General features: G+C 57.0%; 1 protein-coding gene across 3 annotated transcripts in view; it reads left to right on the plus strand.

Moving 5' to 3' along the window:
* NFIC (nuclear factor I C) overlaps positions 1–12,089 on the plus strand; it is a 184,898-nt gene that overhangs the window by 165,459 nt on the left and 7,350 nt on the right. For 2 of the 3 annotated variants that reach the window (XM_019550591.1, XM_019550590.1), the window contains one exon: positions 1,826–1,911. The exons of the other annotated variant lie outside the window; for it this stretch is intronic. In XM_019550591.1, the coding sequence (XP_019406136.1) occupies positions 1,826–1,876 (51 nt within the window). In that variant the 3' untranslated portion in view covers positions 1,877–1,911. The remainder of the gene's footprint in view (positions 1–1,825; positions 1,912–12,089) is intronic. 3 annotated transcript variants of the gene reach the window in all.

The following is a 12,089-nucleotide window of genomic DNA, read 5'->3' on the forward strand; positions in this document are numbered from 1 at the left end:
GGATCAAAAGAAATTCATTAAGGCTTGTCCACTAGGAACAGGGCCGCTTTGCATGAGCTGGAGGAAGTACCTGTCCAGGTAGCAGGGAGGCAGCAAGATGGAAAGGGGGCTGGGGGCCCTGTTGGGAGCCTCTCCCCTCCAAGACTGAAGGCTGACTTCTTTGTGCATGCAGTCTGCTCGGTTGGATAGTTAGCAGGGGGCAGCAGGACCTGAGAGCCGGTTCCAAGTTAGAGGAGCATCCTGGGAGCTAGAGAGTGGTGGGACAACAGTCAGGAGAGGGTGTTGTGCAGGCTGGGTTAGCTCCATGCCCCTGGGAGCAGGAGAGCAGGGGTCAAGAGTAGTGTGGGACATGCTCCTCCAGAGCCACAGCCCAGAAGGTGGCAAGCTGAGGCAAAGAGCCAGCACTCAGGGAGCAGCAGCAGGAGCAGATCCAGCCATGAGAGGGAGACAGCGAGCCCCCCTTAGTGAGCACAGGTCCCGCCTGAGGCAGCAGCACACAACGGACCTGAAGCTCTGGCTCACTGGCCTGAGGTCACCACATGCGGTCAGCCTGGTGCCCAGGTCACAGCCAGGAATGACTACGGCTGGGGTTGCTTGGAGCAAAGCCCTCACACAGGCCCCTGCAATGGCTACTTACCTGGAGCGTGCTCCATCCACTCCATGCATTGACCTGGTATTGCAGTGCTTCCAGGACTGGTGCAAAAAAACAGGGGGAAAAAGAAAAAAAAAAAAAAAAAAAAAGGCTACTTACCTGGCAGGGGAAGCAGCGTGACCACATGGGCGAGCTCCCCAGGGTAATTGTCTCTGATATGTCCTCCATAGGAGGTCTATATTGAGCAGATTCTTTTTGGTATTGGGTGGTGGAACTGGAGCGTGCTCCATCCACTCCATGCATTGACCTGGTATTGCAGTGCTTCCAGGACCGGTGCAAAAAAACAGGGAAAAAAAAAAAAAAATCCCTCCCGACCAAAGATGGGACCGGAGACGTGGGCGCGTGGGCACTCTGGGTGTGACAGCTCTCAGCATGCCCTGCAGCAACCAACGCTGCCTTGCTTCAGGGAATAGCATTAAAAAAAGCAGCAGTGGCTTATCTGCAACGGTGTGTCCTAGTGGCTAGAGCAGGGAGCTAGAAGCCAGGCTTCCCTTGGGCTAGTACTGTTCTTGCCACTGCCCTGTTATGTGACCGTGGGCAGGTTGCTTTACCCCTTGGTTTCTCTACCTGTGTCTCTGAGATGTCAGTGGTCCTCTGCCCCAGGCCAGGGCTGTCACCTGGATGCTTGTGAAGCCCTCTGCTTCTTGCTTAGAGAGGGCAAAGCATGATGATAAGCTGGCTTGTGTGTGTTACTCCATCCCGGTGCTGAATATGACTAGAGCTGTGTATCTTAGCCCCCATACTGCAGTCTCAACCCAGGGCTGCTCAGGCGGATTCTGCGGGTAACCAGGACTCCAGCCTCACCAGGACATTGGCACAGCACCTTTTGCTCTTGCTGAACAAATGCGTTTGAGAAGCCGCTGTGTGAATGGGCTGCAGCCTGCTCCCCTGACCCTGCCATCAGCCCCCATCCCACCATAGCCAGCAGCACTGGGCCATGCCCTTTAGGAGACGCACAGAGTAGCCGCAAGGGGCCGGGAAGCCAGGAGCTGCCAGGGTCTCGTTCTGCAGTGTCACTCTGTGGCCTTGGCCAAGCCACTTTGCCTCTGAGCCTTGCTTGTCATGTGGAGAGAGTGATGCTGAGCTGCTCCTCAGGGGGTTGCACTGGTTCATGAGCATAGCAGGGGGTCTGCCCTCAGCCCAGTTAACGAGCTCTCTGGTTTATTTCCCCAGCCTACTCTGCACCAGGCACGCCCCCTGCGAACCGTTCCTTCGTGGGATTAGGACCAAGGGATCCTGGGAGTATCTATCAGGCACAGGTGAGAGCCGTGAGCGCTGCGGGCGGGACTCTTCCCCACAGGTGTCTCTTCCGGCCCAGCCTGTCCCAGCTCTGGCAAAGGGGGAGGTCTCGGGCCTCCTGCCTCCGGGTCCATGTGCCAGACACTTGCACAGAAGGGACCACTGAGGCAGCTGGATGCCAGCAGCTGTGTCCTGTGGCAAGGAAGTGCAAGCAGGTTGTGCTGAGGAGGCAGGTCAGGAGCTAGGCAGGGGAAGAGCCAGGGAGTATGGTCAGAATGGCGAGACCTTCACTGGAGACCAGCATTTGCGAGGCACCTGGCTGGAGCCTAGGCTGCCTGGGGGGATGTGAATAATCCCAGGGGCCATGCCTCCTAGGGTATAAATGCCTGGACGGACAGACAGACAGGTGTCCTGCAAAGGTGGAGTGTAGCCACCACCCCAGCTGGTAGTGTCGTGTGATAGCAAATGAAGCCTTGTAGCTCGCTGGAGTCTAGGGTGGCTGAATTGGGGCCTGGCTCCCTGTTTGCGCCGGCTGCTGAACTTTATCCCAGGGAGCAGGGGTGAAGAACGCCCCAGGTCAGAGGTTCGTGCTGCACCAGCAATGCTGCCCAGGCCTGAGCCACAGCCATGATGGGAGGTGCAGGATAAGGAAGCTTGAAACTGTCTCTGGGCTCTCCCTATACTCGAGCTAAGGGCAGACCTGCTCTACCAGTCCGGGCAGCCCCAGGGTGGTTGCGGCAGGCATGCTCCAGGGATGTTAACAGAGGAAGATTCGTGGGAGGCCCTTTATGCCAACTCTAAGGTTTCTTAAAGCCAAGACAGCTGAGTGGCTGTGAGGATCGGGCTCGCACCGGTTTCCATGTCTGTGCCTGTGCTCCAGCCTAGATGCAGCCGAGATTTGCCCCCAAGCCATGGGTTGCGTCCACATTGCTGCCTTGTGCGTCTGCCCTGCCCATGCTTTCAGTCTATGTTTGTCCCAGGGCATTGTGGGAGACTCCAGCAGCAATCCCATGGTGCCTCAGCAGGGGGTTCATCACCCAGAGCAGGGCACCCAGTAGCACCCGTGGTGCAGTGCATTCTGGGCTATGTTAGCACGCAGGGAGGAAGGAGATGTTGCCCAAACTGGTTACCACGGAGACACCCAGGAGCTAGGCCAGGCTTGTGGCAGTGGCACAGGTCCAGTTGCCATGGTTACTGACCCAGCAGCGGCCATGTGCGAGCGGGCACCAGCTGCAACGAGTGGACGAGGAAGGACCTGATGCGCCAGGCACTGTACAAACCGGCAGGGCGGGTTTCTGCTCCCGCCGCGGAAACACCCAGATAAAAGCTGTGCCAAGCACGGGCACGGAGGGGAGCCTGGAGCTAGAGGAGGGGCCTCTGCTCTCAGTCAGCAGTTATTTCACCTTCTTAAAGGACAGTGCAACTCTGGTCCTCCTAAGCCCGAGGAAGGCTTGGCACAGGCTGAGCTGCCAGAGACGGGCTGCGGGGGCCAGGATGAGAGCCAGGCTCCCCTCGCTGGTGCCCAGCTGGCCCGTGCAAGCTGCAGGCACCACTGTGCAGGGCGCTGGACTCTCAGCCAAGTTCCCAGGAGACAGTCGCCTTCAGTGGCCTTGAAGGGCGGCCAAGACCTGCTTGGGCTGTGAGTTGGGGTGTCCTGCATGGAGATCCCTCCTGGGCACAGGTCAGGCAGAGGAGGATGTCCCCACTGACGTCCACACTGCGCCCAGCACGGGCAGAACCCAAAACCCACTGCAGCCAAGGGAAGGCGCCCCACCGGGTTTGGCTCGGGGCTGGGGCTTGGCCCAGCTCCCACACCCATCCTGGACTCTGCTCTCCAGGTCTTGGCTCTGCTTTTGAGTCCCTCGTGTTTTCCCAGCCTGCTTCTGTGGGACTGCAGCTGCTCGGAGCCCTGCTCCCACCTTGGCACCCACCCAGCACGGCGGAGCCGCGGCACAAACATGCCACTGAAAGAAAAGTTGGCACCAGTAACTGGCGAGGCTGCATCCACGCTCCGCCCCCGCCGCCCGACTGGCACAGCCACCGTTTGGCACCTGATTGGTTGGCCCCGTAGCGTGATGGCCATCAGCCAATGGGATTCCTCTTCCTCCTCCTCGGGCAACGTTGGCACCTGGCAGGGCCGTTAGGCGGAGCGCCGGGCGGAGGCGCGGCGAGGTTTTCCGGGCCGCGAGGATATTGCTCCCCACGAAGCCCCCCAAGGGGCAGCTCTTGGCTCTTAAAGAGACAGGGCCTTGCACCAGCAGCTCACGGCGGTGCCAGGGCACTGTCCACTGGGGCACAGCCCTGCTGTTGGGAGCGCCTTTGCCCCAGGCCACGTCCGTACACTCCGTCACTCCGCCACTGCATCCCCGATGGCCTGTTAGAGCCACAGTGGGATCTGGCATGTGCGTTTCCAGCTGCTTTTAATTAGTCACACTTATTATTTAATCCATAATTCATTAGCTGATGTGTACCCAGCGCTGAGCGTGATCCACAGCATTTGTCGCACCATGCTCCTGCCCATGAGTGGGCTTCCCTGGGTCACTAGGGGGCACACTTCCCCCCCCAGGCACCAGTGGGGAGCAGCACGCTGGGGGTGCCGCGCACCCGCAGGTGGTTGTCAGTAATTTGATGGTAGGCTGTGAAAGCTCACACCTCTCTGAACACGTTAGTCTGTAAGGTGCCACCTCGCCTTGTCTTCTGACTGCTCCTCGTGGCAGCCCAGAGCCATCGCGCTAGGCACCATGTCTGCATAGAACAGAAAAAGCCTCTTTCCCAGAGTTTCCCATCTGAATATAAGACAAGAGACAGGAGGATAGAGGCACAGGCAGAGGAGCTCCCAAGTGAATCTAGGGCAATTAGACATAAAACCCAGCACCTGGGGGGAGGTCACAGTTTTGTGGGGTGTTTCATGAGGGTACAGTGAGGGCCAGAATCCTGCCAGGGCTTCTGCTCTCTCCAAATGATCCTGGGATTTCCAAGTGGCTTAGGAGCCCTTATTTCCCATCCTACATGGCCACTGTTCAATGCTGTGCTCCACCCCAGAGCTAGCTGCATTTCAGGAGGAGGTGAAATGTTCTCAGTGACCTGCCCCCCCAGACACCCAGGTTTGATGGGCTGGTGTATGAGAAGCGCTGTGCAGCTCACAGGTGGAAACTCCTGCATGAGGCATTATTGGTGCCCAGTGTGTGCATGCAGGCTCAGAAGCAGACTCTGCTGAGGGATGCTCCAGCTTTCCCACTCTGGCTTTGACCTGGCAGCACAGTCACATGTAACACAAGTGAGGCAGGCTCAGCTGTCCCCAGGCACTGCCTCAGACATGCAGCAGTGCGGCTCCACACTCAGGGCTTACACAGGGCAGCCATTGCCATGGTGGCTATTTCTGCACCCCCTTGCAGAGGTGGTGGCTGCTGCAGTGGCTCACCAGCCCCTAGAGACTGCAGCCTTCTCTGTAGCTCCCCCTGCGCTGCCCAGTCCTTGCCAAGGGGCCGGAGGGGCTGGCAGCCTTTCTGACTCATCCAGCCCTTATCCAAAGTGCACCAGCCAGAGTGCCCATTAGTGCCCATTGTGCTGGCGCCTTGGTGCTGCACAGTCGTCAGTCAGGAAGCAGAGAGCCCCGGCCTGCCGGAAATTCCTTCCCTTTCTGCTTTCCCCTTCTCTCCCTGCGTCCCACGTGCTTGTGGAATAAATGCAAGGGCTATAAACACAGGGCTGTTTGTCTAGTGTCTCTGGAGAGGCCAGAGGCTGGGAGGGAGCCCAGGTGAACACTGACTTCATTCATTGTGGTTTTAATCCCCAGGGAACAAAGGCATTTGCACAGAGACCAGGTGCAGCATGCAGCAGGCTGCCTGCAGAGCCCTGGCTAGCATGACCTGCAGCTCTGGGACTGCTGCCGGGGACTCACTCACTCAGAAACACCCCATAATTGCTGACCCGACAAAGTCAGCCCCCTGCATTCGCTCCATCCTTAACGAGAGCCAAAAGCCTTCCCTCATTGTACCTCGCCGCTAATTACACCATTGCTTTTTCCCATGATACCAGCAACACAATGGGTAGCAATGAGCTTGCGGGGGTGGGGATATAGTGTGTGTGTGTGCACGTGCACCTGCACCTCTACTGGTTGGCCTTGGAAGTACACAAAGGTGTGTCATAGCCCCTATACTTGTAGCTAAAAGAAATACTGTGTGTGCATGAGCTGTGAGGGCTGTTCCTAGCTGTGGGCTGGGAGGAGGGACCAGCTGGTGTGGCGAAGATAAGCCATGGACCATGCAGGCAAAATTCTTCCACTGAGTCAGCTGTGGAGCAGCGACCCAGCCGTGCAGCAGTCGGCACCATGCAGTCAGAGTGCTTTCTCCCCCCAAGTCAGTAGCAAGTGGCCCCCAGCCCGGAGACAGAGGGTGCTGTGCTGCAGGCCATGGGGGAGGACTTCAGTAGGCAGCACTGTCCCCTGGCAGTCAGTGTTAGGGGGTAGGATGGGACCTCAGAAGGGGGCACCCTCCCCTCAGATCCTACCCCACCCCTCCTGAACACGAGTGATGGGCGCTTCCCAGGTGCCCGGCAGTACATGAACAGTGTTCCCAGAGCCACGTGAATGCCAACACTGTGTCTGCCTCTGCCTGCCCTCCCCTGGCCTTTCCCCACTTCCTGGCCTGCCCTGCCTGGGCCCACTGGATCGAATGAACTGTCCAAGGGAAAGCAGATCTTCAAAGCAGGAGCGCTTGCAGAGCTCCAGCCATCCGCAGCCCCCTGCTCTGCCCGGCCAGTGTCTCTGCTCCATCCTGGGGAACAAAAGCGCCTTGTCTCCCTCCTTTCTGCCCTAGCCCTTGCCTCTGCCTCAGTTTCTCAGATATGTCCCCATGTGCATGATCTGAGGGCTCAGTCCAGTTCTGAGCAGGCAGGTGTTGCTGGCAGGTCCCTGATGGCAGCCAGCAGGGAAACTGCATGGGATGTTGGGGCTGAGCCCAGGTCCCCTCCAGTCCAGCTGCAAAGTGCATTGCCAAGGGATCCTGGCAGGTGAGGCACTGGTGCTGCCACCTGCTGGGAGGAGGCAGGGCTGCAGGGGGGGTCTCTTGAAAGTGTTTGCAACTCCGTTCGCTGCTACTGCGGTCCTGGCTTTATGGAAAGCAGCCACTCAGCCCCTGCCAGGGTTTGGGAAATGCATCTGGTCCTTTCTGATGATTCATTCTGGCCTGGGACATGTAAGAACTTTTTCATGTCCCAAGCCAAATCAGCCAAATCAAGTCCAAATCCATGAGTCTGTCTAGAACCATAAGTGGCATAAGGTTTGGCCTTTTTTCTGCCTAGAAATGCAGGCTGTATCTACTCTGGAAGTCTCTGTAGGTGGCTGGTGAATGCCACAAGAGACTTCCGCTTAGCTACGTTGGCACACTCCGGCTGATGCAGATATGCCAGATACCTCCTGTCCCCACGTGCAAAGGCTATTGCCAGCTACACCTTGTCTTTCAGGAAACGGCATGGCAAGCCTGGCACAAAGGCTGCTTCTCCCGCCAAGTTCCCCGTGTCCACCAGGGAACTCCACTACCATTGCTGTGCCAGCACTGCCGTGACGTCAGCCATGCCGTCATGCAAACAACCCCTGAGGGTCCAGTGATGGAGAGGGAAAGAGAATAGTCCACACCAGAAAGGTTGCATAGCTTCACATCGATTCCTTTGCAAGGGTGCAGGTCCTTCACTTAGGTGCTCTTAAGCTAGAGTGAGCCTTGCTGATGGGTTTAGATGAGGAAGGTTTAGAGTTAAGCTAAATGTGTTTAAGCAGGGATCAAACCAATGTGTGTCTGTCTGGGGGATTAGCACCACTTGTAAAGAGCTGGGTTTTAAATCCAGGCTGTTCAATCAGTGCAGCTTCTCTCATGTGGACAAGGCTTTTGTCAGCTAGTCATAAACCTCCATGTCTGCTTTTATGTTATTTGACTCCAATGCCTAGCAATTACTTGGGAGGCAAGAAGCCTTTGAGGCATTCCTTATCCCCAAGCCTTCAGCTGAAGGGCCCAAAGAGCGCCCACGTAAGAGGACTGCGTGCAATGAGATTTCTTTCTCCCCATTTCCCCGGCCTCTCATCCCAACCTCCCCCCTCCCCAGCTAGCCTGGCTCCTATTCCTCTGCACTCCAATCAGCTCGTTTCCTCTTCCTCCTCCCCTGTGCTGCCTCTGCCAGAAAAAGGGACATCAAAAGCACAGGAGGGACAGGCTCCCTGCACCCACTTGGGGAGATGTCTGCACAGCAGGATGCAGTGCCATGGTGCCGAGAGATATCCATGCTTATTTGCCAATTAGCAGTTTGGCTAATTAACCTTGGCAGACGGACAGACAGAGAACTTGCTTCCTTAGCATGGGGAACTCTGCATGGCACTGCAGTATGTAGACACACACTTAGTTCCCGTGCCCGGCCCTGCAGTGGCCTGGGTGCCAGGTAAAGCAGTTTCAGGGAAAGTCCCACTCAGCCGTGGTAGTGCTGGACTAAAATGTAGTGTGTCACCAGATGTGGATTGTGTGTGCACAGATGCGCTGAGTGCAGGCAGAGCATGCTCACTACAGACAAACTTTTCAGAGCAGAACTTTTCAGGAGTGCCGCTTGCCCGCTGAGCATGTGCAAAGTAAGACATGGAGGGTCACAGTTTGGCCAAACCAGGGTGATTTTTCCTGAGGACAGCAGAACACTGCAGGTCCCTGCTCTGAAGCATGAGAGTGCTACAACTTCCCTGTTCAGTCCCCCTGAGCTTTTGTGTGGTGCCAGGCCTGGGACCAGAGCTGGGAGCACTTCCCTTCTGCTGGGATGGAGGAGACTTGACTGAGGTACTCTAGAGATCTAGGCACATCCCCCACTAGAGATCCTGCCCTGTGTTATGGCATCCTGTGCTGGGCTAGCAGGAACTGGCTGCCACCTGCCAGTCCCTTAGTCACTAGGCTGAGCGCTTTTCAGAGCAGTGCCCCCGTTGGCGTGCAGCCCAGGTGCATGCACTTGCAAGGTGGTTGCAGGGTGCCAGCCCCCCACACCAGCAGGCCATAGTTTCTTCCCTAACCGTCCACCCTTGGGCCCTATGCAGAGAGCAGCCCCAGCTACATGAAGTATTAATATAACTCAGTCAGTCCATGCTCAGAGCTGAGCTGCTGGAGCCCCAGGGATGCAGGGAGCTGCAAATAATTCATAGTGCTCTCCAGCAAGTTGGAGGCGAGAGGTACAACTTCTCCCCACCCTCTCCCGCCCAAAGCACAGCAGGAGCCAGGACTTCAGAGGGACCCTGCCCAAGCCCTGCTGATGGACAGAGCAGGTGGTAAGGGAGGATGCAGGGGGTGCTGAGATGCCCCCAGCAGGGTCCTGCTGTCTGATCTAAGCAGGCTGGGTGCTCCTGGGTGCTCCACATGACCCAGCCTGCCAGAGGTCTGAGTCTGTTGTGCAAGACTTAGACCCCTGTGCAGGTTCCCAGCTCTGGGATGGGGGGGAGGCTTTGTTTTCCAAGTCAGCTCAGGGAAGCTTAGGACTCCTGGCTTCTCTGCCAGGTTTTGCTATTGTCTTGTCCTGCAGTTTTGTGGGAGCTTCGTATGAACTTGTCATGAAGTCTTATGTGTCCCCACCTCTGATACTCAACAACAGGGAATTGCAAACACTTTCCTTGGGGAACAACAACCCCTAGAGAGCATTGTGCCTGGCTGATGGTCCTTCAAAGGACACGTGAGCCCTCCCGGCTGGCAGCATGGCAGTAGCATGGGGCTGTATGTGCCCCAGGGTAAAGCATCCTCACCCCAGACAGCAAACAGGCTCCACAGCAGGTAGACACAGGGGCTTGGAGGAGCCAGGGAGCATCCTGCAGGCCACCCTACAAGTCAGAGGCAGGCTCCCAGGACCCAGGCTGGGGCTCTATGCACACTGCCCTGTTCTCTCTTGTCCCTGCTCTCCTTTGCATGGGCCATGCTCCATCTGGGGTGAGGACAAGTAGGCACCTGGGCAAGGGACAAGCAAGCCTGGAGGCTGCCCAACCTGCACATACACCTGCCTTCTGCTCCCACTGGCACACCCTTTACCTTCTATTTGTTTCAACCATCTCTTCCCCTCATGTCCATGTGTCTGTCCCATCCAGGCCCTTATTCTGTAAGACCCTCATGTAGTGTGTTCATTGTCCCTGTATTAAAGTAGCTGCCTCCTCCCCATTCTGCTCAGCACTGAGGGGTTGGGAAACTCCTAACAACTCCAAAGACAGCAGGGCTGAGCCTGTGGCAGGCCAGTAGGGGGCGCTCCTGCGTTGAGCCGCCCACCTCCCTGTGCCCGCCCACCTGCCAGGCTCCAAATGCCTCCCTAGGAGCGCCTTATGCTCGGCTGACCCCTCTCCTGGAGCACACTCGCTAGTCTGGGGGTAACATCGCTGCCACCACCCCAAGAAGGGACTGTCTTGGCCCCGTGTCCTCAGGGAAACACAGGCCTAATAGTCCGACGGGTACTCGACCCAGTACAGGCACTTGGGGCACTTCCCCAAGTCAGGGGGCAAAAAGTAAAGTCTCCCTTAGTCCACAGATCTAAGAGGTCTCTTAGGCATAATTTAGACCCACCCCTCAATAAGTCTCCCACACCAGTCAAAAAGGAGAACTTTATTGGTTACAAGGGGTAGGGTAAACTAGGGTACAGGGTTGAGCAATATCTTAGAAATCCTAAAGAGCAAACAGTGTGGCTGAGGTAGCCTTTTGATTACGCATCTGTGTTACTGCCAGCTAAATATCTAATCAGATCTCAAGTAGCTTACTCACAAGCATCTTCCAGAGGCTGGTGAAATTCCCCTCTGTAAGCAGGCGGTTTCTAGCTTGTGAGTTTGGGGTGAGAGAGGCAACTTTAGATGGTAAAGCTCCTCTGTGTCCCCTGCATGGCTGCTGCTTCACCTCATGGCCAAAGAGAGCGAGCCTCCTTCCCCCCCTGACATATAGCCCTCGTGACCTCATTCACCTGGGCCAGTGGAGGTCAGCCCCAGTTGGCTGTCAGCCAACCAATTTATAATACATCACCAGTTGCCGGGCAGATTCCGGCTCCCCAGGTAGATGCCCCTCGCCCAGGTAGCTGATGCCAGTCACGTAGGCAGAGGGAGCAGGTTTCCCCCCTCCCTCAGGAATGCAGCCAGCTCAGGTTACCTAAAGAGACTGGCTGAGGTGTGACTCCTCTGTGCTGGCCCATCTAATCACATTGTCGCAGGGCAGAGATTTTGGGGAGAAACCAAAGTGGCTTTCTGCCACAGAGCCCTTCCACCATCCAAGGGCTGAGGATCACTTCTCCCGCTCTTAGGATGCAGCCACCTGGGGTGCGTCCCAGTGGCTACTAAATATTGTACAGGGTTGCACAGAGGGATGGAGCCCAAAGCACGGGAGGCCCCTGTGCATTGGGATAGCAGCGGTGGGTTGAGGTGCCTGCCCCACCGTGGAACTTGCCTGGGACAGCTTGACTCTTGCAAAGCAAGCCTGACGAACACCAGACTCTGAATGGTCCCATGCGGCCAGCCCCCAGGGCTCACCCAAACTTTAGGCCTGCAGCACTGCCCAGTCGTAGCACAGCGCTGGGAAAAGGCAGGCAGTCAAGCTCTGAGACGGCAGAGAAACCCAGTGACCCAGAGCAATGGCTCTCTGGTTGAGTGACTCAGAGTGGGAGGCATCTCCAAAGGGAGGCAAGATCTTGCTGCAATGCCCTAGAGAAATGGAGACATTGGGGACCAACAGAGGCAAAATGAGCGCAGACCCCTGCACTGACAGGTGTGCCAGAGATCCTGCAGGCTCTGATGCCTGCCTGTGGGCAGGGCCTCCAGCCCCTGCCACCTGGAGGAAGCTGATGAATTTGGAGAGGGGTCACACAGTGCCTGGTGCTGAGGACATGGCTTTGTATCGGGTTCAGGGAGAAGTGGGGGTACATATTCTGGGAGCTGTGAGTCTGGCAAGGGGCCTGGTTCTGTACAGGGGTCACAACCAGCAGCCTTGATGCTTTGTTCCTGGGTAGTTTACAAACCTCACAGCACTGGCACTGTGCCCACAGGCACCAGGACCTTGCCCCATTGCTCTTTCTTCAGTATTTGACAGCAGGGCCCAGAAAAAGCCAGGGTGGGAAATTGAGACCCTGAGCAGCAGGGACTTGCCCTGGTCACACACTGCTCTGTGGCAGAGCAGGAAGTGACCCAGGCCCAGACACTGAGGAAACCATGGGGAACGGGTCGCAG

The sequence above is a fragment of the Crocodylus porosus genome, unplaced genomic scaffold (assembly GCF_001723895.1).
Source record: "Crocodylus porosus isolate Cpor-Errol unplaced genomic scaffold, CroPor_comp1, whole genome shotgun sequence".
NCBI classification, from domain to species: Eukaryota; Metazoa; Chordata; order Crocodylia; family Crocodylidae; genus Crocodylus; species Crocodylus porosus.